The following is a 25,900-nucleotide window of genomic DNA, read 5'->3' on the forward strand; positions in this document are numbered from 1 at the left end:
TGGTATTGATTACATAAGTCCATAAAGCATATTTGTAAATGCATGTATTGTATTCTCATTCCTTGCAGTGTGCAGACCTCCACCAAAGAAAAGATGAACACCAAATTGTGCACCGTAAATATGGAAACTTGTTTTATTTTGTCTAAAATATAACATTTTCTATTGCTATATGATAAAAGCACTTTTGATATTCAAAAATGTAAACGGCTACAACCAATATTTTTTTTAAAAAATGAACACGAAAACCCAATTTGGAGGAAAGCTATTATTTTGCTTTTTAGTGGCAAAATACTATATACAGCAGTACAGTTTTTGAGTGTTGTGAATCATTTTCTCTTCCCAAGGGATTTAAGGTCATACTTAAGAAACCTAAACAAACATTTAAGCGACAAATACAAACAGCATTTGTTTTAAAGATGATACATTGTTTTGTCAGATATGATTACAAATTGCTGCTGCATTGTTTTGGCACCATGGAGAAATGGTGCAGTAATCCTAACTAGTATCTAGTAACTAGTATGAGATATCTCATTTGGTCACCTTCCAGTGTTAAATAGCCTTTATTTTAAGTGTTTAATTAAAACAACAGAATTACATAAATACATGTAAAATAAAAGGAAGCCGTGCTTTGAAAAAAAAAAAAAAAATGACTGATCCATTCATTTCTTCATTTTTGGCTCCACCGAGGATGGAAGGCAGGAGAAAAAATCTTCGTAGCGTGTCGTCAGTTTATGCAGTTGATCGGCTTGAGAATCACAACAATAAGAAATGCAAATCAGATTATAAAGAAACTTGCAGTGATGTGCAGAGGGTCAATTTAAAATGGTCATAATATCTACAGAAAGTTTTCAGACCCCCTTGCATTTTTCCACACTATATTGCAGCCATTTGCCAAAAATCAATTAAGTTCTTTCCTCGTTTAAAAAAAACAAACGAAAAAAAAAAAAAACAGTGCAAACGTTTGGTTATATGTGCCCTGTGATTGGCTGGCAACCAGTTTTGGGTGTACCCCGCCTTCTGCCTGTTGTTGGATATTATACTGTTGGGAATCACAGCTCCAGTTGATACCAAATATGGCGATACGCCTGATTAAAAACAAGTCAATGGTCGTATGATGAGCGAGCAAGACTCACATAAAGTGTTCTTCTTTCCTTGGCTGCCACAGAAAAGGTTTGCTTGCAGCTGGCTCACTTCCTCCTTCACAGTCGCCGATGTGTTAGATACTTCGTTCAGCATTTCCAGCTCCTGCACAAACACCATCCCAGTGAACGCCTCCTTCCAGATAGTGTGTGTGTTTGTGTGCATACCGTGCTGCAAGCTTGCAGGAGTTCGTATACTCTCTGGAAGACCTGCGTGTCTGCGCTAAAGCCGGGCATCTCCCTCGCGCAGCAATCTCTCAAGTCCGTCTCGTACACGTGGCAGAAAGTGGTCATCAGCTGGCGGAGGTCGCACAGCGCCACGTGCAGCGCGCGGGGAGTGAAGGCACCGTCGCTTGCCTCCTCATTTGTTGTCAGGAACTCACACTGAGTTGAGGTGAGCAGAAAGAAAGCACTTTGGGCATTCGGGTAACTCCACACAGGGGGTCCGGGATTGAACCCGGGACCTCTGAACTGTGAGGCCAACGCTTTACCAGCCGATCCATTGTGCCGCCCCTTTTTTTTCCCGATAATTTGTTTTTATTTCTTAAATTCACATTGTGGATAGACAGCAAATTGTGTTTTCTTTCCTATGAATATTTTCAGAGGGGCAATTTCAAGCAAATTTACATTTCAGTATGAATTCAGCATTTCTCGGCGGTATCAAAAAAGAAGAGGCAATTAATTAATAACAAAAAAAAAAAAACAGCAGTAACAGCCATTGTGCAACTTGACTTCAGCAGCTACCATTTTATCATTTGACATAACGCAGGAGGTTCATGGCTGTGCATTTATGAGCCGAGACCAGCGAACCAGAACAAGACAAATATACGTTGCACTACTGGACGTTTAGGAAGTATTCAAACTAAAATGAACAAAACTCAAGAGGAAACATTTCCTAGCGCTGGTTCCCACGCCACCCGAGTGGACTTTAACTTGATCAAAACCCTCCTCTGTTTGGGTGCGTGACACGTTGTACTCTTAAGTCCCCCCTGACCACCTTTGCTTAGTTTTTCCACATACATGACTCAAAATGTTGCCGCTTAGAGATACGATGGTAGTACGCTGGCTATACATCTCAGTTCCAATCCTAAGCAAAACTTACAACCAGCTTGAATGAAGTACTGCTGTAGCTGTGGCGATACTGTACTTCCAAAGTTATCATCATCGTAATAAACAAGCCACAAATTGGAGCGCTATTCCTCATTAACAACAGAGAGCAAACCCTCCACGCGGCTAACAATATTTTCCTAATGTACGTTAACATTGATCGCTCTGATTTATTTGACAATAATATTAGCTTGTCCTTGGCAGAGAACAAGGTCAGTGGCAATTGCAAGTCACGATGCTCTTCAGAATGAAATGCTCCCCCACTTTGAACATTTTCTTTTTTTTTTCCTCTATTCGTCGCCGCCATCTTTTCGCTTCGTCGACCAAACAGCTCTTCTTCCACTTCCTACTTCCCCTGCGTAGGTGACGTAAGCGAGGGACGTAGGAGGCGTCGGCACATCAACATCCCCTTGTGTCCTTTGAGCTTTGCGATAAAATAAACTCCTTGAGCGTCTCATTTACCCGAGGTACTCGAAATACCCAACTCAGCAGATTTGTAAACGTCATACCTCAGACCGTAGCTCCTCCAGCATGGAGCGTGTCGACTGTATAAGAGCGTCAACGCTCTCGGCGTCGTCTCCTCTGGGCTTGGTCGATTTGGGAGCCTTGGATAAAGTTCTGTGATATAAAGAGAGGTTGGAAGGGGCGTAGCCTGTGAACAAAAATGCACCCAAAAAACAAACAAACAAACAAAGGTTAACATACAGGATGTTTGAAAGACTGGGATCCAGCGAAGGCGAAAACATTTGTGTAAGATGAGGAAGATTCTCGGTAGCGAAGAGTGTCTGAAGCAGCATCTCCACATCACGCGCAGCGGACACGCTGCAGTCCGAGACCACGTCAAGGAGTTGATCCAGGAACTGAAGCTGCCGGTGGCAACTTGCATCACCCTGAAAGAAAAAAAAATAAATTATACGAAAACATTATATAAGGGCAAAACTAAAGCATCACAAGTCGTCCCACCTTGATCAAGTCCAGGCTGTCACCTTTGCACAGCATCAAGTCCTGGCCAAGTACAGCCATCCCTGTTTCGAAGCACAGAACCCATGTAGAACTGCTGCTATGGCAACAACCTCACTAAATTCTTGCGGTCACCATCGTTTACAAGCTACTAGCTAAAAAAAAAAAACAAAAACAAAAAAAACCCACCGATTTATCTATTCAGATTTGTGACTTTGTGATTGCCCACAATTGAACCAATTTGAAGCTCGGCCAAAGAAGAGAGCGGCCATATTGTTTACCCCTCGTCCGGCGTGCAATTGCTAAATGCCATCCTCTTGAAAAAAATAAATAACTGTTTTGGGATCATCAGGATTTTTTTTAAATCAGGTTTGCGAGATAATTTGGGTTTGGAATGACCAGTAAATCATTTTTCAAGCTGTACATATAGTCTTTTTACACTTGGGAGTGGAGTGGATTTCTTGTTAATATGCAACATGTAAATGAGCTTTTCTCTGATTGGATTGATCTCCTTCCCGAATTTAAATATGGAAAACAGCTTTGCTATGATTGGCCATTGACAAATGGCAATATTTCAGCAGGTGGCACGGTGGAGCAGCTGGTAAAGCGTTGGCCTCACAGTTCTGAGGTCCTGGGTTCGATCCCAGTCCAACCTGTGTGAAGTTTGCATGTTCTCTCCGTGCCTCTCTGGGCACTCCAGTTTCCTGCCACATCCCAAAAACATGCAACATTAATTGGACCCTCTAAATTGCCCATAGGTGTGATTGTGAGTGCTGGTGACCAGTTCAGGATGTACCCCTGCCCGTTGACAGCTGGGAGAGGCTCCAGCACTCCCCGTGACCCTCGTGAGGATCAGCGGCAAAGAAAATGGATGTCTTGCATTTATTTTGTAAGAGATATGGATCACAGGGCACAGGCACTCACAATCACACCTTGGGGCAATTTAGAGTGTCCAATTAACCCTTGAGAACCCATGGGGTCACATATGACCCAGGGTAATTAAGGACCCACTGTATAAACACAACGCACCACAGTTATTAAATACATTGTTTTTTTTGGTAGTTAAGGCCCACTGGCTCATACAGTGAAGTATTTGAACACCCTGCTACATTGCAAGTTCTCCCACTTAGAAACCATGGAGGGGTCTGAAATTTTCAGCGTAGGCGCATGTCCACTGTGAGAGAAAAATCCAGAAATCACAATGCATGATTTTTTTTTAACCATTTATTTGTGTGATACAGCTGCAAATAAGTATTTGAACACCTGAGAAAACCAATGTTAATATTTGGTACAGCAGCCTTTGTTTGCAATTACAGAGGTCAAACGTTTCCTGTAGTTGTTCACCAGGTTTGCACACACTGCAGGAGGGGTTTTGGCCCACTCGTCCACACAGATCTTCTCTAGATCAGACAGGTTTCTGGGCTGTCACTGAGAAACACGGACTTACAGCTCTTTCTAAAGACTTTCTATTGGGTTTAGGTCTGGAGACTGGCTAGGCCACGGCAGAACCTTGACATGCTTCTTAGGGACAAGCAGGGTGTTCAAATACTTATTTTCTTCACTGTATATGACCCATTATCTAAACCGGAAATAATTTAGTATTTTTTTCAGAAAGTGATGTTTTTGTGTTCCTTTGATGGTTATTGATTAATTTAGTTGGTACATAAAATTTTAAAAAAGGATTTGGATGTCTCGGGTTCTCTAGGGTTACTCTGTGAGGAAACCAGAGTTCCCGGAGAAAACCCACGCTGGCACGGGGAGAACATGCAAACTCCACACAGGCGGATCCGGGATCGAACCCGGGACCTCAGACGCTAACGCTTTCCATCCGAGCCCCCTTGCCGCCCTAAATGCAAGACATTTATTCCTTAAATCTTGTGAATTTGGCAGGTGACAGAAAGCTTTAGCTTTGCACAAGATGCAACCCTTTCACGAGATGAGTGGGCATGTAAACAACCACGAAATGAGCAAGCAATTGAATGATTTAACTGACAGACACCTGATACGGTCATTTTGCGGGCCGAATGCGTTTGTCGTCTTTTGCATTCCAATCCGCAAACCGCACAATGTCAAAATCAAACCAAGTCCCGGACTCATTTTGCCCGGCTGTATGCTAGGCAAACAACAGCAGGATTGTGGTAGCAAAGGTGTTACCGTTGGCCAATAGATGAGGGTCTCTGATTCTTGATGCCTTCTCTTTCAAGTTGCCAAAATGGGGGTCAATCCTGTAAAGACAGAAGCGGCCATTTCAATAAAGCACAATATCTAATGACAGACACGTGCTCATAGGTAGCGATGCAAGTTGCTTTTTTTTCGAACCTGCAGCAGATCCAGCACAGTATGTCAGTGCGCAGCTGGGATGGAGTGCAGAGTAGCTGCAGCACGTCGTCAGACTCCTCCATGTACACACCTTCCAGCAAGGGACAAGGAACAGCCTCAAGAAAGACAAACATTTCAATCAATGACGTTTCTCAAGGGTTAGAAATATGAAAACTACTGACACTAATGTTTTCTGTTCGATGAATGATTTATTTAACATTCCATTATCCAGGTAAAGCAACAGAGATGATTCTCGTTTGGAACACCAATCTGGTCGCGGATGGCAAAGTAAATAAAGGAAAATAAAGGTTAAAATTCACAACAATCCATCTAGCTATCCACTTTCTACCCTCTCATCGTGGGGCACGGAGGAGGATGGGGTGAAGAAAGATGGATAAACTTGCAAAAACTCAACCAAATGAAAAAAAAACCTCACAAAAAAGTTGTACTTTTCCAACGTGAGCTAGCTTGTGACAGCGTGTGAAGGTGTGTAATTCGGTGACACTTGAGTGTCCAAAAAGAACGAAAAGCATCACGGGGAAAGATTGACATCTAGCCAATCGGATGCCAGGAAGATGCTACAGCGATAGCCAATGAGAGTGCAGCTTTAGCAGAATGTTTATGTTGACTGGAATTCAGAGGCTGCGAATTCAGCGCCTACTTTTTCCTTTTGTATCCTGAATTTTCTTTTGTAACTAGAGACGATGCTTTTCCGAGGAGGCGTTTCGTAACCTGAATTTTTTGTTACTCGAGACGTTCGTAAGTAGAGGTTATCGCTGTACTTTCCTCTCCCCAGCCACTTCATCCAGCTCTACCGGGAGGATCCTGAGGCACTCCCCATATTGCCGAAGCACCCCACACAGGATTCCCTGGGGGAAACGGTCAAACACCTCCTCCAAGTCCAGAAAACACATTTAGACTAGTTGGGCGAACGCTTGAACATAGTGTGGACAATCCATGATGAGCGCAGAGGTTCATTAACAGAACACCGCTCAGGTTCTGATCGGGGTGGGGGATTGGAGTTGAGTCATTCCTCTTGGTCAGGCCCTTCCGGGTCTCACTATCATTGCCCACGTGAGCACTGAAGTTCCCCAGCAACTCCTCCCACGACGGAGTCCACAGTGGGAGCAGTCTCCAGCACTAAGTCTAAGGACTCCAAAAAGGGTGGGAACTCTGAACTGATGTTTGGTGCAGAGGCACAAACAACAGCCAGGGCCATTCCTCTCTATGGGTTAGGGTTACATTTTATATAATATTTTTCTGAATTATTTGTGGTTATTCGTATAGAGGCCCATAGCTCAGTGGTTAGAGCATCGGGGGTTGCGTCAGGCAGGGGATCCGGCGTAAAAACTGTGACAAATATGAGCGTTCATCTGGGATGTTACGCTGTGGCGACCCCTAACGGCACAAACCGAAATAAACTCCATTCGTGCTTATTCGTACCTCATAGAAATAGAGTGATAAATAAAGCCACTAAATATGGATAAAAGGTGGTACTCCCGCGACCTTTGTGAGGATTAAGCGGCTCAGATGATGGATGGAGGGTAGTATGTTTTAGCTCTAGACTTCTTCTCAATGACACTTGTCTGCGACTGTCTCTTATGTGCCCTGAGATTAGCTGGCAACCAGTTCAGGGTGTACCCCGCCTCCTGCCCGCTGACAGCTGGGATGGGACTCCCCGCGACCCTCGTAAGGATAAGCAGCAAAAAATAAAGAAATAAATAAGATGGATGGACTGCAATGATCCTCCGTCTACGTAAAATCAACCCAAACATGGAGGTATAACCCATTCCATTGCTTTTTCAAATACATGCATACATGTGTATGCGTCAACGTAGGATTCCATCATCCAACTTTTTATTTTTGGGCCATCATTATTTTCCAGCGATAACGACAGAAAGCGCCAGTATTTGCAAATAAGACACACAGGATTTGCCACGTTTCTATTTGCTTCTCCGTGCGTTGTGAGTAGAAATATTTCTCAATAAAATAGAAGATAACACACTCCAAACGTGCAACGTGTATTGAACGGTTGACATTTAAGCGAAGTCAATAACTTACCTGGAGGCGTGCAAAAATGCGTTGAGCATACTCAGCGTCATTCGAAACGGCCGCCATATTCTTCTTCCTTGACATGGCCGCGCATGCGCACTGCTGCAGGCACCCCTGCGCTCCCCTCCATTTCTCCACTTTCCTGTCTGCAGGGAGCGGCTTTGAACACACTAATCTACAACCTGCCAGATAGTCGTTATAAATAATACAAAGAGAACAATTTCCGAGATTTTGCTTACTAGTATGATACACATGTAGACATGCCGAGGCGGACTCCAGCACCATAGATGACGTTGTTACATCTTTGAACGTTTGCGAAGAAGAAGAAGAAGAACCAGAAGAAGAAGAAGAAGACGAAGAAGAAGATTTTTTTTTTTTTTAAAGAAAAGAAAACCAAGAATTGCTTCCGTTTTGAGCCGCTATCGCTCGCTAGAAAGAAAAAAAAATAGCTAAACGTTGTGGACCTCTCGTCATCTTTCGGTGGTCCTCCCAAATAGTATCTGTGACGCTGTGGTGGATTCAAGTCTATCCCTTACTCCTGCTCTCAAGATGAAGAGAAGGGGCTCGGAGAAAGCACGCCATGTGGTTGCGTGGATCAACAAAGCCGAATGGGATCAAGTCCGGGAATATCTTTACTCCAAGGATTCCGCCTTGCAGAGGAGTGCTCTTCATCGGATATCGGCGTGGAAAGCGAGGTATGCCAACAGCACTCCCGTGGCGATGGACTGCACCGCGGACCTGGTGAGATGTCAGGTGCTGGACCGCTCCGAAAAGCTGGACTCTCACGCCCTGGTTTTGCTCTACGGGGCGGCCCTGGTGAGGTTTACAAACTTGATCACTGAACGCCAGCAAGGGAAAATTGCCCGACCGTTAAGGAGACTGGCCGGGAACTTGAACATCCCAGAATGGATTATCAACCTGAGGCATGACGTCACACACCGCAAACTCCCTGCCTTGAAATGGTGCCGAAAGGGATGCGAGTTGATTCTGGAGTGGCTCCACCGGGAGTATTGGTCCAGACAGTTGGGAGGGGCCCCCGGTGCGGACTGGGAAGATCAGTCCGATCAAGGCTTGGATCTTAAACAACAAGAAGACGAGCTCATTGCATGGCAAAAAGAAAAGGAAGCTTACAAGAATGTAAGGGACCTTCTGATTTCATTTGAAAAGGAGCGCTACGATGCTTTTGGGGGTGTACATGAAGAAAAAGAGAAAAACTCGTGGCCAGACCCTTTGGCCGACATGAGCTGGATACTTGGTGAGATAAAACATTTTTCGGAGGAATTTGAGGAGTTGCTCGTCGACGTCCTCTTAGAAGATGGTTTCCTCATCCCTACATCGGAACAACTGTCATCGTTGGGCTGTGACGCTTCTGATAACGATTGGTTTTGTCCCACCGAGCCCAAACTCCCTCCAGCTGTCCTGCATTTCTGGCTTCCCCTCCTGAAAACACTAATCTCTTCATCCTTCATCCATCTCTTCCTTGAGAAGCTGTTCGCCGAGTTGAAGCTTCTCTCCAGTGAGCACCGAAATTACTACATCTCTGGGTGGATCTCCGAAGTCATGCTCTGCAACAGTAAAAAAAGCGATTATCACTTTGAGACAAAGTCACAGAGGAAGGCCAGGATGAAGGAGAAAATTTTTGTCAACCGCATCCAGCTGCGGTGGCAGCAGTTGCTGTCCGCCTGCCTGGACGCTCCCTGCGCCAGCACACCTCGCCTGCTCCACTTAATCTTGGAGGACATGGAGCATCCTCTTCCTCTGGAAACCCAGCAAAGGTTGCTGCGGCTCTGCTCCATCTACACTCGGACAGAACATCCCGAACCGGACGTCGAGCAGGAACGGCGGCCCGTTTACACGCTGGAGAGTTTGCACGACGAGTTGCGGCGTTCGAGGCGCCACAGCCAGCCCTCGCAGTCGGAACCGCAGAGCAAGCAGACGGAAGAGAAGAACAAATGGTCAAAGGCCGAGGTGGAAAAAGGAGAGTTGCTTCAAGGTTCCTCGTGGCAAGTGTGCTTTGACGACGTTTTATGGAAGAATTACCCTCTTGGAAAAGTCCCCGGCCAGTCGGACGCGCCCTCGTGCCTGATGGTGGACAATTACTCGACTATGAGCGTGTTCGACCAGCCGGTGGAAATGGAGAGCAGCGGCAGCGCACCGCAGAGTTTCTCGAGACCTTCTGCATCAACAAGGACAGCTGATGGACCTCTTTGGAGCCACAGCGAACTCGCCAAGCTCAAAACTGGACTGCAACTTTTCTGATTCTCGTGAAAATGCTCGAAAAGATACAATCTTGTTGTTAAAAGCGCATCATCTAGTGGATTATTTTTGCTGGATTTACGTGAACGTTTACACCAATTGAGCATAATACTTTATTTACAGGTGGATGATTGCAATTTAATGGTAGAAAATGTGTGATCTCAGAACAATAGTCCAAAAAGTTGAATAAAGGATATTCTCGTCACAAAAGCTCAAAGAACATTAAAGAATTTTGCTCAACTGACACTTTCTGTGGACTTTCTTTTGAAATGGCAACTTTCCTCTTTCACGAAAGACACTTTTCACCATAGCAGTGATGAGGTGCTGTGTAAAAATGTATTATTTTGTCCTTGTGACAAATTAAAAAAGTGTTGGCAGTGGATTTAATATCCCTCCTTTTTTTTTCTTTGTAGTGCTTAGGGATGAGAATTGTTCCGCGGATTTGTGGACTTCTGAGTTTTTTTTTCAGCTGAAATTGTCATTTTTGTGAAACATGCAACTTGTGAGGCCACGACTGACTGATATTGTATTTTTTTTCAAGTAAAATCTATTGGGGCGGGACGGTACCTCAGCTGATAAAAGCGTTGGCCTCACAGATCTGAGGTCTCAGGTTCAATCCCAGACCTGCCTGTGTGGGGTTTGCATGTTCTCCTCGTGCCTGCGTGGGTTTTCTCCAGGTCCCACATCCCAAAAACATGCAACATTAATCGGACACTCCAAATTGCCCCTAGGTGTGATTGTGAGTGTGGCTGTTTGTCTCCAACCAGTTCAGGGTGTACCCAGCCTCCTGCCCGGTGACAGCTGGGATAGGCTCCAGCATTCCCCGTGACCCTTGTGAGGATAAGCGGCAAAGAAAATGGATGGATGGATAAAATCTATTGGGAGGATTAATGGATCAAACATTTGGAGTGAATTTTGACCTTCAGTTTCTTGTGAATAAACAAGTTGCGTAAAATACCAAAACGTTGAACAGATGAATGTGCATTCAAAAGTTTAGAAAATGTTAAATTAAAATCACCTGCAGAGTCCAATATCATCTGAAATCTCATCTTAAAAGTCCAATGTTACATACTTTTGGTGACTTATCTTCGCTTGCATAGTGCAAAATTCAAGGCATAGGTTTTGTGCTTTTATTGTATTAATATATTTCTTTCAAACAAAATGTATAAGCAAATTCTAGGGCTGTGATAATTTTCAAGACGCAGAATTGCATGTACACACGTAGTGAAGCAGCAGCATCAGAAAGATAAAAACAGTTGCGTGTGAGCAAAAAAGGTACAAAGTTGACTGTCAGTAACGTCACTTAGGGCAGCGCCGCCATGTTGAAAATTGAGTTGGGACTCGGGAGACGTGACGTGCTGGGCTTTTTCTCAACACGCCACTTTCGGATTTGCTTTTTGTTTTGTATGAAAAGTCCTACAGCGGGACATCTGTAAGCCGCGATCAACCGTCTATATCGTCTTTACACTCCCCGCGTGTGAAGAGAAGGGTAAATGTAACGGAAACTATCGCAGTTCGAAAGTGTTGTGTCATCCAGGCATGAGCGCCGCATGGTGCTAGCTAGCTGGCTAGTTAGCTTTGGCAAACGCTAACAAAAAACAAGGTCGTATTTGGTCTTCATTAAGCTTTTGGGTTGTGTGTCTTTTGTAACTGCAATTTTAATACAATACAATCATTTGCTATTCCCGCTCATCGAGTTGTAACGTCCACGAGCCAGGCCTTATTTTACTAAATCTGTACGTTACGATATATAATATTAGCACAGCACAGCGTTTATATGCTTGAATGTATGGTAACAGTGGTCTTGTTAATCTGAATGTACGTCTGATTGCGGTGCTCTTTGTGCTGTTTGGACTAGTTCCCGTTTAGTTGCGAAGTTGACGTTGCGCAGAAGTAATTTATTTAAAGTTGACTTCACCGTGAGCGCCGTAGAAAATGATGGTACAGTACTTAAAAGCTAACATCGTTTGTGGTGTTGTGACTCGACATGTCTCAGCGGCGACTAATTGCTCATTATAATGTTGACGATGGCTCAGCAGCACGCTTTTTAATATTCTTAATAGTATTTGGTGTTAAGTAACAGGCCGTCACTCCACGAGGGCGGTCCTTTGTTTGGTGTCGGTACCAAGTTCAGTATAATTAAAGTCAGAATTAACACTAAGTATTCGTAGGCCACGTTTGCTCAAGTCGGAGTCTATTGTTTAGTGCCTGGGTGCGTTTGTTAACCGATAGCGATTCTTGGTTCAATGTACTGTACGTTCATTTTGTGTTTATGGTAGTAAAGCGACCAGCAGCTGTCGTCCTTGATCACAAATGAGGGCGTTGCAGTATTCTTACGACACTGTGAAAATGTATTTACTACGTAACTATAAAAGAGAGCATAGCAGTTAGTGAACCATGCCATTTATATGTCCAAAAATTATTGTGAGACGATTTGATCATAAACGGGGGATATTTATGAACTGAAATTCCACTGTCGATAAATGAATGAGCTATGACAAATAGTCTGACTTTGAAAATGTCGCTCTGCTCATTTTCCACAAAAATGCTAAAATAATTTGTGGCAGTGATGTACAAATGTATAGATTATTATAATATTGGTAGGTTATTTGGATTTTAATTTTTTATTGGATTATTATAATATTGGTAGGTTATTTGATCCAACTTGTATTCAAGGTAATTTGATTGTGCATGTGTATTCAATTAAAGGGGAATCCCACTCGTTTGCATTAACAATTTATCCAACAGGTCATGTAATATGTACTCTATTTTGACAATGTGATGTTAATTCTTTCTCATTTAATGGTGTTTTGAAAAGATTTTTATCGACTATTGCGAATTTTCAGCGGTGCTGCCATTTTTGCGAGTTACATGACCTACGTGCGTGGATGTGACATGGTACGTGGAATTCCAAACGCTCGATTACATGGGACACCATTATGCCCAGTGCTGATTTCTCAGATGTATCCTCATCTGAAGAAGAAATAGCTGTATTGGTTGATCGGGAAGACAGAGGAATACTTCCATACAGAGCCGTGAGTGGTGCCACTCAACCGATAATTATAAATAATAATAAATAAAACACTGTTAAATGAGAGAGGGTTTAACATCACGTTGACAAAATAGAGTACGTATTACGTAACCAATTGGATACATTGTTAATGCAAACCAGTGGAATTCCCCTTTACATACATGTACAGTACATGTAGGAAGATTGGTCATAAACAGGAAATAGAATTTGTTGGGTATCTGGACCTGCAATCCAGCCTATGTGTTCCCATTAAGATGAAAACTTGTTTTATAATGAAATACTTTACAATACATTGCCTTTGTCCGTCTTTACAGGTCTAAATTCTGCATCTTCTGGACTTCATTCCTTACGGTCCACTTACCACACAACACGCACAACACAATGATAACCAGGAGAAGAGGCAATTGCAACACTGCAGTGAAGTCCCTGGAGGTTGAAGGGAGCAGTGCTGTGAAAACTAAAGAAGATTTCTCAAGTTTCCCTGAGGACTTCCCAGCTGATGACTTTGACAAAATAGAAAAGGACCTCGACGACCAGTTGGGAATGGAAGACCTGGAATGGATCCTTGAGAGAGAGACGACAGCCTTGCCAGTCTTTGACATTGAGCTGGGTAATCTTTACAGCACCAAGAACCAAGATTCTGGAGCTGAATGTTCAACCGCCACCTCTCCGGAGAATTTGTCACCGGCCTTGAAGATCAGGAGTAAGCAACGGCGAGACAGCCAAGTGATCAACAAAAACGCAGTCGCTGCTCGGTTAAATCGCCTTAAAAAGAAAGAATATGTTCACAGCCTGGAAAAAAAAGTGGGCATCATGTCCACGGAAAACAGCACGCTCAAAGCAGAAAACTCTCATCTGACCAAAAGAGTGGAGGAATTGGAAGATGAGACCAGGTACCTGCGAGCAGTGCTGGCCAATGAGAGCATGTTAGCTCAGCTGTTGTCACGGCTGAGCGGTATGAATGGCATGAAATTATCCTCCTCGCTTTTCCAGGGCGCTGACTCAAATGAGCACGACTACGCTCTGCCACGGAAACGCGTGAAAGTGGAGGAGAAAGAGACATCCGGTGGCGTGTGCCTCCACGTGGACAAGAACCACGTCTCAGTGGAGTTCTGCACTAAGTGTGCAGCGAGCGCGAGCGCATCTCTTAAAATGTAGGGTCAAGTACATACCTCTGATTTCACTTATTGAGACGTGGCTCTATGTACTGACCATCTTGATGGTGGACAAAAGACTTAAATTAATGACATGTCGGACTCACTGATAGTGCATGTGTTTGACCACATGTTGGCTTGCGTGGGCGTTACTGCTAAACCTTGTTGACAGTTTCTTCTAGGTATTGGTTGATCTACCATGAGGGGTGAATGGCTTTCTGAACACCTTAACCTGCTTGACTCCATGGTAAGGATCAGAGCGGAAAGACATTTTCAGTTCATGTTCAAGACACTTTGGCCGTAGCTAATTTGCAAAAACTGTTTTAAGTCAAAGAGTCTTTAATGAAATAGAACAGATGATGTGTAAATGACGGTGAAGGTCCACAAAGAGTCATTTTCAATTGGCTTTCAGATGCCTGAAACATTGAGTGTTCAGATTATTATTATGAATATCCCCCCCCCCAACGCCCATCCCAAACAGCTCTCTTTGTGAACCGGCACCAAAATACCAAAGAATCCTTTCATTTAGAGCCACCTGTTTTTCTTTATTGCTGAAGTGGATTCTGCTGGTGGAGGTTGAAGAGACTGGACAAGCTGCTGCCACCGTGGGCTGGTATTTTTTTTAAGGTAGTATCGGTAACAATGGTATATGTTTTTTTTTAAATTTTGCCTATCGGCCAGAGTTTCTTCAGTGGGTTTTTGGAAGCTCAGTTCAACTCCACCATCACGTGTGATTTTTGTTGTCATGGTAATTGAAGTATTCCATTCAGAAGCACTCGCTTAGCCGATGAGATTGTCATCATTTATAATCAATTGTAAATGTGTACATAATTTGAATATGTGTCCTTTGAGGTAATTGGCCTCTGATAAGAGATGGAAAAATAAATCATATTTTAACTATGTTTCAGTCGCAAATATTTACATGACTTTTGTGTGTACTGTTGATATTAATGCATCTCTCTTTTTCTTTCTGAACAGCAAGCTCTCTCCCGATAAAGATCTTACTTTTCCTCAACATTACAAGTCTGGTCAAGGTTTGAAGTATAAAGCATGCACTGAAAAAGGCCCATAGAGATGATCTTTTACATTTCGGCCATTTTTCGGTTGAGCAGCGTTGTGTCCTTAATCCGTGACTACACACTGTTTGAAGGCGTTTAAACTAAGCTATTTATGACTCAGTTGTTGCACGGGTAGGGATGAGCATTTTGCCTACACTTCCTTCTCTGACATATTTCCAATTATTCAAGTGGAACAATATAATATAGTAATATATTCTCATGTATGTTGGAGAGAAAGTCTAAACACCCTGTTAAGATTCCAGATTTTTGTAATCTATATGCAAAATATAAACAATATTCGACCAAAATAAATCATCCTCCTCCCAAAAAAATTCAACACTATAACCTCTAAGGGTCGGGAACCTTTTAGGCTGAGAGAGCCGTAAACGGCAAAGATTTTCAAATGTAATTCCAAAAGAGCCGTCCAATATTTTTAGAAATAAATGCAAGGGTATTGGTGCATTTTATGTAAGACCAACATTTTATAAGTACAATAAGTCTCTAAGTACATTTAAAAAACATAACAATGTTGCGAACCAATGATGACAAAAGTACTTTTTATCATTAACGCGACTTCTTTGCTCATCGCTTAGTCATCTGTTTCTTATGTCATTAAACAAAATTTCATGCGGCCTTTGAGACTTCCATCCGTTATTCATGAACGTAGGTTGGTCTTAATGTTTTTTTTAAATGTGAGAAAGTCTTCATATGCATAGGTAGAACCAAACATTGTTAGTGCTGCAATATTCACACGCCGCAGTGCGTGGTATGTGACGGGAAGTGCGTTCCAAGTTTTCACAATCAGCTGGTCTGCAGGTTGATCCCCTCCTCATTTCTTCCCACTTATGTGCACTCGCCAACAGAGGCACGTCTTTATGTAAAAAAAAAAAAAAATCCGGTGGTGGGCAGCGCACAACCACTCTGTCATTATAAACCACATTGATAGGTTGCGTTAGGACTAACATTTTTAATTATGAGTGTACCCCTTTAAGAGCGGAGGAGGGATGCAATGTAAACTGGGAAGAGGAGTGTGGCCATCATTGCAGGCGTGCAGCAGGTCATTGTTAGAGAAAGTTGTGTGGTGTCAAAATGTTAAAAAATAAATGACGTTTTTTTGGTCATGCAGTCACATGATCGATCGTGGGGGACACATTGAGCCCCCCTGCTGTACACAGAATTTCGTTTTGAGGGCTCCGCGAGCCATAAGCAACCACCAAAAGAGCCAGGTGTGGCTCACGAGCCATAGGTTCCCGACCCCCGCTGTAACCTATAAACTGTAAACATTGAAAAAATAAATTGTCAGAGGGGAAATTAAAAACAAATAAAGTGGTACCACAACTGCGCACACCCCCTTAGAGATGTGGCTGTGTTCAGAATTAACCAAGCACGTGAGAAATGGGAGTCAGCACATCCATCCATTTACCAAGCCCCTTAGCCTCACAAGGGTCGCCAGAGTGCTGGAGCCTTCCTTAGCCAACTTTGAGTGAAAGGCGGACTACACCAGGAACTGGTCGCCCCTCAGTTACAGGCCACATATCGACGCCGCCATTGAGAGGGATGGCAACTGAACCCGTGCTGCTTGTACCAAAGTCAGGCGAGAGTGTCGGTGGGTGTCAGCACACCTGCCGCAGTTAACAGTGGCTCTGATCAACCCTAACTGAAGCACAGACATCAGACATGCTTTTATGGACACCCCCCCCCCCAATAATTCCCCCCCACCTTGACGAAAGCCCACAGCCCCAAATAATGATGCTGGTACTGCCATGCTTTAGGTATGATGTTTTATTTGAGCAATTTTGTGTTTGTACCAAACATACCTTCTGAAATTTAGTCCAAAAGGTGCAACTATTGACCCAAACGTTTCCACACATGTTCCAAGAGATATTTATCTTTTTGTTAATAATGTCTTCCATCTTGCCACCCTACCTCCCATATAGTCCAGATAAAAAAAAAGATGGAATATTGTCAGGATGTGACAGAATTTCCTGCAGCACCTTCAATTTTACTGTCTGCCTCGTGGAAGCCTCCATGAGAACAATTTTTGAGAGGTGTCCAGTTCTTCGTCATGTCACCCTTGCTATTTTTGCTTGATGACTGTCTTTGCTTTGCTCCCATATGTTTAATGCCTTGGGAATGTTTTTATACCCTTCTGTCTTTGAATAATTTCCCTCTGATGCTGTGCGAGCTCCACGCAGACCATGGCTTGTGCTGGATGCCGTGACAGCAAAAATGTCAGGAAAAGCCTACATGAACATCTAATCTTCTCTAATCAGAGGCAATTAATATGATGACATGTATGTGCTGACTCACGTTGAATGTTTTTGTGATTTGTTAATTCTGAAGACAGCCACATCCCCAGTTATGGGGGTGCGCATACTTGTGCAACCCCATATTTCTTTACTTCCCAAAAATATTGCACCCCTCCTTCCCCAATATATCAAGGATATAATTCACCTTAAAGGTAGAAGTTTTGAAATGGTGCATCTTTGTCTCATTTAAAAAAAAAAAAAAGAACATGGGTCAGTAGGCCGTATTTCGTGTTTATTAATGCTGAAACAGGACACACAAAAAACATGGAAAGACAGTTAAGTCTGAGGCCCTTTTAAACTTCCACATTTGAAGCGCATGCCACATTAAAAAATAAAGCTTCAACTAGTTCTTATTGACATACAGTGTATATATAAACAACATCGGTGACTGTCAAGACTATTCAAGTGACTGACATGCTGGACAAGTCTGCAAATCGAAATGTTCTGATCTCACATATACGTGCGTGCTGTACTGGATAGCATCATGTTGCTCATAGAAATTGTGCTTTTAACAGGTCTGCATGGACATTAACATGCCCAGCCTGGTGCACATAGATTTTTTTTTTTTTAAATTCACGCATGACAAGCTCCACACTTGATCGTTAAAAGTAGGCACAGAAATGACCAGTTCTGCACTTTTTCCATTTTATTCTGTATTTATTTATTCTGTCTGTGTTCCTCTTGGGATGAATGTGGCTAATTTGGAAACACATTGATTAAACGGTAAATACTGGGCCGATTGTTCAGATAGAGAGAGAGAGAGATGGGTGTGGCGGCATTCTGTTACTACCAATACCAAATTAAGACCACATTTGTGGATATAAATTACCTTGGTGAAATTTCAATGTTTTTATTTTAAGGATATATTTTAAACAAGCCTTCCAACATGTTTTCACTTTCACACGTATAAATAGACTACATAATACATAATTTTCATGCATCAATTGTAATTGGGCACTCTGCCTAACCCTAGATACAAATATAATTGGCAAAGTTTAACTAGGAATATTGTTTGTCATAGCCACACTATGTCCATTTTCTGCACCACCTCTCTTCATATTGGTGTTGGGGTACTGGAGCCTATCTCAGCTGACTGGGGGCAGAAGGCGAGGTACACGCTGAACTGGTCGCCACCCAATGGACCTTTCTGATGATGATCTTAAGCTCCACCCCCTTATCCATGTCCCACAAGCTTCGAAAATGGTGACTGAGCAGAACATGTTTGAAGTCGATTATCGCGTATTCCAGATAATACTGCGGTATGTTTTTTGCCAAATGCATCAGACTTGTCAAAGAGAGGTCTCAAATATTTCCCGCAAGGATATGGACACGGAATAAAAATTTGGGATGGAGCGGGACGCAATGTCAGAGTTACAGCAAAATGTTGGCGATCAATGCAAAAAAGTTTTGACGCCTCACAAACTTCGTATTGAAATCCAACAGGATAAAATAGTGGAATCGTACTACAAAGCAGGGTGAGTACTTTTTCCCTTGGAAAGATCACGAGTAATATCATTGGAGTCTTTATAATTGAGTTAGGTTCGATTTTCTACAAGTGCATTTAAACAATGGCGATTAACTCAGTAAGTACCGTAGTCACCGGATGAAAAAGTTTGACTTGGCTCGTAATCGAACCCAGTGCCCTATCTTAAAAGTCTGTTGTGATGCAAATAGGCAAATAGATATTTCTCTTGCATAACTTTGCACCTTTACATATCCCTAATCCGACTCCTTGGCATAAAACATGACGCACTTCAGCAGGTCAGTGATACACTAACAAAAGTGAAAGCTGTTCTCTCCTGCAATTAATGAACTGATCATTTGATTCCAGAACATTTTATTTGAATTAGTTTACTCAAGTCTTAAGGCAAATTGTACTCAAGTTGAGCTGAGCTCGTTCACGGCCACAACCACAAGACATCTTTTGTGCCCTGATAATGTTGATTAGCCGTAGATACAAAAATAAATTATCACGAAATAAAAGACTTCCCACTTGAAATTTGAGTTGCTAATTTGGGTGTTATGTAATATTCCGTTTGAAAAAAAAAAAAGGTTTTGTACACACCAACAATTGGGAGTGTTTTTGTGCCGCTTCTGCCCTTTGCCGACCTCGTATGTCCTAAACCAGAGAATTTTCTGTGTGCTAGATTGGTTTCATCCTGACTTCAGGGTCCAAAAGGTTGGGGCCAACATAATATGTATATTGAACCACCAAAATTCTTCATGTATGTTCGGAATGCTGACTTCTCCCAAGTCCTGCTGGGGGGGGAACAGTTACTGACCAGAATGTAGCCAAAGAACCACCCACATCTGATGAAGACTGAAGAAACCGTAAAAGCAAAAATGGTATGGACAGTATTCAAATTGTAAATTCAACAGTTATGGCTGTCGTATGGTGTGGTCCGGGAATCGAAACACACACAACGCGACACAAACATTCTGTTGTACCAGATCACAACCGAAGAAGAAAATGGGATATGTGCTGATGTTCCTCGAGAGTTTCTGAAGGTTGCTCAAACTGAGAACTTTGTCTGAGTATATCCATCAATCCATTTTTTGAGCCGCTTATCCTCACGGGGGTCGCAGGAGTGCTGGATCCAATCCCAGCTGTCATTGGGCAGGAAGCAGGGTACACCTCGAACTGGTACCCAGCCAAGCGCAGGGAATATACAGTATAAACAATCATTCACACCTATGGGTAATTTAGAATCTTCAGTTAAGATGCTGTGCATGTTTTTGGGATGTGGGAAGAATCTCGAGTACCTAGAGAAAACCCACACAGGGACGGAGAGTGCATGAAACCGCACACAAGTGAGGCATATGTGCTAACCACTGTGGCGGTATTGATAAATACATATTAAAATATGAATTTAAGGCAGCAGGGTGGAGCAGCTGTAGAGCGTTGGCCTTTCTGTTCTGAGGACCCAGGTTCAATCCCGGCCCTGCCTGTGTGGAGTTTGCATGTTCTCCCCGCGCCTGTGTGGGTTTTCTCCGAGCACTCCGGTTTCCTCCCAGATCCCAAAAACACGCAACATTGATTGGACACTAAATTGCCTCTAGGTGTGACTGTTGTCTGTTTCCATGTGCCCTGCGATTGACTGGCGACCAGTTCAGGGTGTACCCTGCCTCTTGCCTGTTGACAGCTGGGATAATTTCCTGCACTCCCATGACCCTTGTGAGGAGGAATTTAAATGTTTGAGCTGGTCCACTATTACACAACCTGGATAAAAACAATGGAATGAATGGAAGACTCTGATTCCCAATTAACCATCCTCACAAGAACCCCCCAAATCGACATTGCTAGCGTGGATGAGGGGTGTGAGCCCCCTGTAGTTAGAACACACCTTCTGGTCTCCTTCGCAAAACGGGGGGCCACCATAACAGTTTGCCAATCCAGAGGTGCTGTCTGAGTGTCTGAGCAATGTTGCAGAGGTAATAATTAAGAAACTAGAACTTAGAAACACTGGGCGGATGTTAATTGCCCCAGGGGCCCTCCCTGGTTCTCAGAAGCTTTTTAACCACCTTGGCAACCTCAGCCCCAGAGATATGCGCGCCTACCTCAGAGTGGCCTGACCAATCTTCCTCCAAGGGGCGTGCGAGGTCTTTGAAGTATTCTCTCCTCAGCCTTGGACTCACAACATTCCGTGTCGAGGGCAGCAGCACCCCACCACTACTATACAAAATGTCGACGGTGCCCTGCTCCCCCCCCCCTCCCCGACTGAGACACCAGGCGGCAGACTGGAATTTCTTTGAAGTCATGCGGAAATTCTCCAGGGCCTCTCCGAAGTTCTCCCAGTGACCACCAAAAACTCTCTTCCACTTTCCGTGCCAGTACCCATCACCTGCCTGCGGTCCTCCCATTAGAGTCCTATGAGGTCTCGTTGCCGTTGCCCATATGAGCACAGAAGTCCCTGAGAAAAATGAAGGAGTTCCTGGCAGCACTTCCTCCTAGTAATGGTATGCAAATGTTTGGGCGACTGCCGGGAAAATCACTGCATCCGTTTTTCCCTTGCTAAGCTTTTGAAGCGACATTGTCATTTGACTGTGCCTAAATATCTCACTTGTGAAATCATTTGAATTGTTCCAACAGAAACGTTTTTGTGTATTTAAGCAAAAAACACACCTGTGCATTCATTTGGGCACTGTAAACAAATCTATAGTAGAGCCTCCCTTTGCTCCGAATAAGCCCGCAGATGCCGCCTAAAGCCACAGATAAGTCCCTAAAGTCTGGCAAGTGGTATTTTAAACCATTGCTTCGTACTAAAGGACTCCAGCTAAGTCAGGTTTCTTGGCTTCTGTGTCTAGACAGCCCGATTCAAATCAATCCAAACATTATCAATGATGTTAAGGTCTGGGGACTGGGATGGCAATTTTCGATCATAGTAATCCAAACGCCATGACCGACGTTTGAACATTCTTCTCAAGAATCTGATGAGACGTCCAGGAATTCATGTTGCCATCCACTTTAACAAGGTTTCCAGTACCTTTGCTAGCCACGCAGTCCCACGTGATGGACTGTCCACCAAATTCCACCGGAGGCAAGAGGTGCTTCTCAAGGATTTCAATGGGGTTTTTGTAACCATGCGAACGTCCTCACGTTTTGAACAAATAACACGATTTTAGTTGCATCTGAGCTCCAGATGGCTGCCCCCTGTTTTCCCATCCTCATCGTTTCCTGTCGGGCAGCCCTAGCCACCCCCTTTCCCAACAAATAAGGGACATTCTGCTATCCTCAGGCCGGGCTGTGAGTGGCCACGTTGTGGGCCCTGCGGGTTGTGATGGGCTTCCTGTTCTCCTGGGGGTGGGGATTAGGTGAGGGTGGGGCGTGTGGGGCGGTGGTGGAAGGGGGTAGCTCAGCGATGGGGGGCGGCATGGGGTTCCCGGGGCCAAGACACGGTGGACAGTTGGCGGGGCGCCTCGGAGGGGTCTGGTCCCGTCATCAGGGTCGCTCTCGGGTGGACTCCTGGTCTCAGTTCTGTCCTCGATCGATCGGGTGAGGTCCTTCGTCTCTGCGTTGCGAACACAGCAATTACAGGACATTTGTGTCAATCTTTTTGCATGCACAATTTTGTGAATTCACTTGCGCGTGTCCGTAGGCACATACCACTGGGTTTCTTTCACTGGATGTGGGACTACTCCCTTATTGCAACAAATAACTAATATATACAATAAGTGTTTATGTACCCCCCCACACACACACACTTATATTGTTGTTCTGTAGACTTCTATAATTCCCTTAGTCATTCCCACCACATTCCAGTTTTATAATCGGGTTCACAATCCTTGTCTTGCATGCCTCTTCTCCTGCCCGTGTCTTAATTTTCCTTCACAGGCTGTTGCGTTACTCTCTCATGCGGTATCCATATTTAATGTTTCTTTGTTGTAAATATGGAATGACTTATTTTTCTCAATCTGTTTACAATTAGCTCTGTCTTTCTTTTTCTCTCTCAGCTCTTTAGCAATTCTCGTCTGTTCGACTGAGCGTCTCTGATCCTCAGTAAAACTCCAATTGAAATATAAAGAAATCACAGAGGAAGCTCAAAATCTCCGGCGTAAAGGGGATGCAGAGTCCCCATAAGTCTCCAGAGTCTCCTTGATCTAACAGCCGAACAGGACATACACACACACACACACACACACGCACACAAAAAAAAACCTAAGATTGGTACCAGAGCACAAACTGTGTTCTTAACTTCTCAACCTCGTACTATTCAGCTCCCTACCCCATTGGCCGTCGCACAGGTGGACAACCCGTGCAATTTCTTTACTTTCATTAAAATATTCAAGAAAGGTAAAGATATTGTTGGTCTTTTATGGTAAATGTTTAAAGCATTAATTTGACTCTTCAGGAAAACCATTCCAGTATTTGTCGTTGGATTGCATTTTAGCAACTCCATGCCCTTATCTCGTTCCCAGGAAGAATTATGCAGAAATTCTCCATTTACAACATAAATGTACAATCTAATAGTGATAAGAAGGCATAGAAGTCATTAAAAAATGGATTGGAAGAGTAATCCACCTTCAACCTCCCCAGTCCCTGAATGTGGGGAGTGCCGTACAGTTTTTCCTCAGAATCAGCATGAACAAACAACACAAAATCACACAGACTTGTCAAAGTTATTATTGTAGAATACTTTGTCGTTGTTTTTTTCTTTCATACAGACAAAAGGTGTTGGACTTAATTCCCGATAAATTATCTTAGATTTTCATACAGTTTGTCTACAGTATACAGGTGTGTTTTTCCTCATATGTATATATATATATTTATATATATATAGATAGATATTTATTAGCTTAAATAACAGGCAGGTAATTCTTTAATATATTTAATATTCTTTGTTTGTTTGGGGTATTTTTTTTTTTTTTTTTTTTTTTTTTTTTATTTCAGCACAATTCAGGCTGCATTTTCTGTCTGTAGAACAGTTCTGCATTGTGCAAGAAGGGGACCGGTCCACGCCCCAAATTTACAACAGTATGTATAACGAGCAGTGTGTATGCCCAAATTTCCCCCTGATGGGCTGTAAATACTCGCGGCAGATCTAAAAGAGCAGCCTAAACAATGCACACGCACGATGCATCGCACTTCTGCAGTCTCTAGCTCTTTGCCACCCTCCAGTTTCACAGCCCGATTTTGTCCAGTCCTTCAGATCATAACGAGGTCCATTTCTCTGCTGCTTATTTACAAAGTCTCCGCTGAGACTTGAAAGCATCTCGGCACCTCTGCACGCTTCAGGGGGGCTGCTCACGCGACAGAAAACGCAGCCCTCAGAATATGCTCGGGAGAATGTGCAATGTAAGATTCCCATCAGTTGGAGCACCGGTGGAGAAAATCAGTCATCGTAGTAATGTACAAGTGCTTCTTTTTAGTTTTCCCTCTCCTTACAAAAAAGCAACAGGACTAAAAGGGGAGGAAAAAAAAAAAGCATAAAATAGAGTTAACAGGAACACAGTACCTGTAAATTAAAGTTGCGTGTGTGCACATCAGGGGGGCGAGCTGTACAGTTTTGATACAGTTGTACAATTTCTAATTTGGGATAAATATATTCTTTCATTCTGCTTTTGCCTTCTGATTAATCTATCGCACAACATCATAATGTAACGTGGATGGACAGATGGACAGAAATGGCTGGAACTGGTCCATCTAATTTACAACACTGTAGATTTGCTCCGTGTGTGTTTGGTTGCGCGTGTCTTTTTGTTTACTGTAAAAAGCACTGACAGAGCTGTGCTACGAGGCGCTGAAATAGACAAAAGTTAGACTGGAACAAGTGTGTTTGTGTGCGCGTGGGTGCGTTTGTGTGTGTGTGATGAGAGAGAGAGAGAGAGAGAGAGAGAGAGAGAGAGAGCAAACGTGGAGAGTTCATAGCACACAATTGTGACAGTAATCTAAATGATTTACCTACACATAAAGAGTGACATTAATGATACCAAAATGCATGCTTCAAAACAGACAGAGTAACACAACGCCGCCACCCAGCTGTGGCGGGCAGCCGTGATGATGATGAGCATTCAAGAAGACAAGAGTTCTGTACAGTTACGGGTTTCTCCAGAGGGCCTTGGGCCCATCCTGAAACAGAACTAGCAGGACAACGATTATTCCTGCTCTGTTTTTGCATGTGTTAGCATCCCTGTTACACTGCAGTCCTAATCTGGGTTACACGTAACGACACGTCAGTCAGTTGCATATTATCCGCCCTTGCCTTTTTTTTTTTTTTTTTTTCCCCCCTGGTGGTGGGGTGTCCGGTCGGGAAGTCGACAGGAGAAACGTGTGGGGAGGCAGGAGGACAAGGAGGTGGCGATGGCGATCGGAGGGTGGGAGGTGATTTGCATCGCGTTGCGCTCCGAGGCAACATGAAGTCAGCAGTTGACCCGCGTGTGGTGCGACGTGGGGTACTGCAGGACACTCTTGTTTGGAATGTGCTTAATGTTCCACAGAAGGTCACGGCGATGATCGTGGTGGAATGTCACGTCCCCGGCTCACGTGGTCTTACCATCTTGTGTGTTGTCGAACATTTTGTGTGGCTGTGTTGCCACGATCGCATAAAGCAGCTTAGCATGGCAAACCAGGAGCACCCAACAGTAATTTATTCACGACTTACAAAAACTATTTGGAAGTGGTCGACATGCCCAAAACAGGAAGTGTTGCAATTGACCCCAGAGCCACAAGGACGTACGAAATAACTTCACTTGTTTCATAATGTGTGCGTTTCAACTGTATGGCACATTATAAAGTTCGGATTTCTGCAAAAAAAAAAAAAGAAGAAGCAGCGCTGTTGTCTATTTGTATAGTAGCATAAAAAATGGACAGTGTGGGTCCGTTCACTTCCTTCCGTTTATCGGGCAAGCGGCCACATTTGGTAACTTCAGCCGGAGTCCACAAAGGACCTCATGCGCCTCACTATGAGGCAGTAAAAATGCAGGATTTCCCAAGACAGAAGATTAAAGATAATGACAAACTGTTTGAAAAGAAATAGAATGAAACCTAACAATTTCAAAATGACATTTTGTAATAATA

At 43.5% G+C, this 25,900-nt stretch overlaps 3 protein-coding genes across 5 annotated transcripts; 2 read left to right on the forward strand and 1 right to left on the reverse strand.

Annotated features, from left to right (window-relative positions):
• Positions 1-604: 604 nt before the first annotated feature.
• Positions 605-7,951, reverse strand: haus7 (HAUS augmin-like complex, subunit 7). The gene is made up of 10 exons (XM_061841667.1): positions 7,817-7,951; positions 7,587-7,723; positions 5,526-5,641; positions 5,361-5,431; positions 3,210-3,271; positions 2,952-3,136; positions 2,756-2,864; positions 1,308-1,523; positions 1,134-1,245; positions 605-745 (listed from the first exon to the last, which is right to left on the reverse strand). Exons 1-10 carry the CDS (start codon positions 7,860-7,862, stop codon positions 660-662), a joined length of 1,140 nt encoding a protein of 379 aa, XP_061697651.1. The 5' UTR covers positions 7,863-7,951; the 3' UTR covers positions 605-659.
• A 175-nt stretch (positions 7,952-8,126) lies between these two features.
• las1l (LAS1 like ribosome biogenesis factor) lies at positions 8,127-10,079 on the forward strand. The gene has a single exon (XM_061841656.1). The coding sequence runs from the start codon at positions 8,127-8,129 to the stop codon at positions 9,834-9,836; it is 1,710 nt and encodes a 569-aa protein (XP_061697640.1). The 3' UTR covers positions 9,837-10,079.
• A 1,049-nt stretch (positions 10,080-11,128) lies between these two features.
• On the forward strand, positions 11,129-14,920 carry crebzf (CREB/ATF bZIP transcription factor). Of its 3 annotated transcripts, none has more exons than XM_061841691.1 (4): positions 11,129-11,436; positions 13,179-14,018; positions 14,191-14,265; positions 14,576-14,920. In XM_061841691.1, the coding sequence occupies exons 2-3, from the start codon at positions 13,246-13,248 to the stop codon at positions 14,198-14,200; spliced, it is 783 nt and encodes a 260-aa protein (XP_061697675.1). In that variant the 5' UTR covers positions 11,129-11,436; positions 13,179-13,245; the 3' UTR covers positions 14,201-14,265; positions 14,576-14,920. The 3 variants fall into 3 exon arrangements, with proteins under 3 accessions (XP_061697675.1, XP_061697668.1, XP_061697661.1); XM_061841684.1 differs by having other exon boundaries at positions 11,130-11,322; XM_061841677.1 differs by having other exon boundaries at positions 11,142-11,265.
• The last annotated feature ends 10,980 nt before the right edge of the window (positions 14,921-25,900 follow it).

The sequence above is a fragment of the Syngnathoides biaculeatus genome, chromosome 2, assembly GCF_019802595.1.
Source record: "Syngnathoides biaculeatus isolate LvHL_M chromosome 2, ASM1980259v1, whole genome shotgun sequence".
Lineage (NCBI taxonomy): Eukaryota > Metazoa > Chordata > Actinopteri > Syngnathiformes > Syngnathidae > Syngnathoides > Syngnathoides biaculeatus.

Coding starts and splice junctions, on each gene's coding strand:
- haus7 (XM_061841667.1), bottom strand. CDS start 7,862: ATGGTGCTGGAGTCCGCCTCGGCATGTCTACATGTGTATCATACTA. Junction 5,642..7,586: donor GCATTTTTGCACGCCTCCAG/GTAAGTTATTGA, acceptor GTCTTTCTTGAG/GCTGTTCCTTGTCCCTTGCT. Junction 3,272..5,360: donor CCCTCATCTATTGGCCAACG/GTAACACCTTTG, acceptor GCTTCGAAACAG/GGATGGCTGTACTTGGCCAG.
- las1l (XM_061841656.1), top strand. CDS start 8,127: ATGAAGAGAAGGGGCTCGGAGAAAGCACGCCATGTGGTTGCGTGGATC.
- crebzf (XM_061841677.1), top strand. CDS start 11,153: ATGTTGAAAATTGAGTTGGGACTCGGGAGACGTGACGTGCTGGGCTTT. Junction 11,266..13,178: donor AGTCCTACAGCGGGACATCT/GTAAGCCGCGAT, acceptor CCGTCTTTACAG/GTCTAAATTCTGCATCTTCT.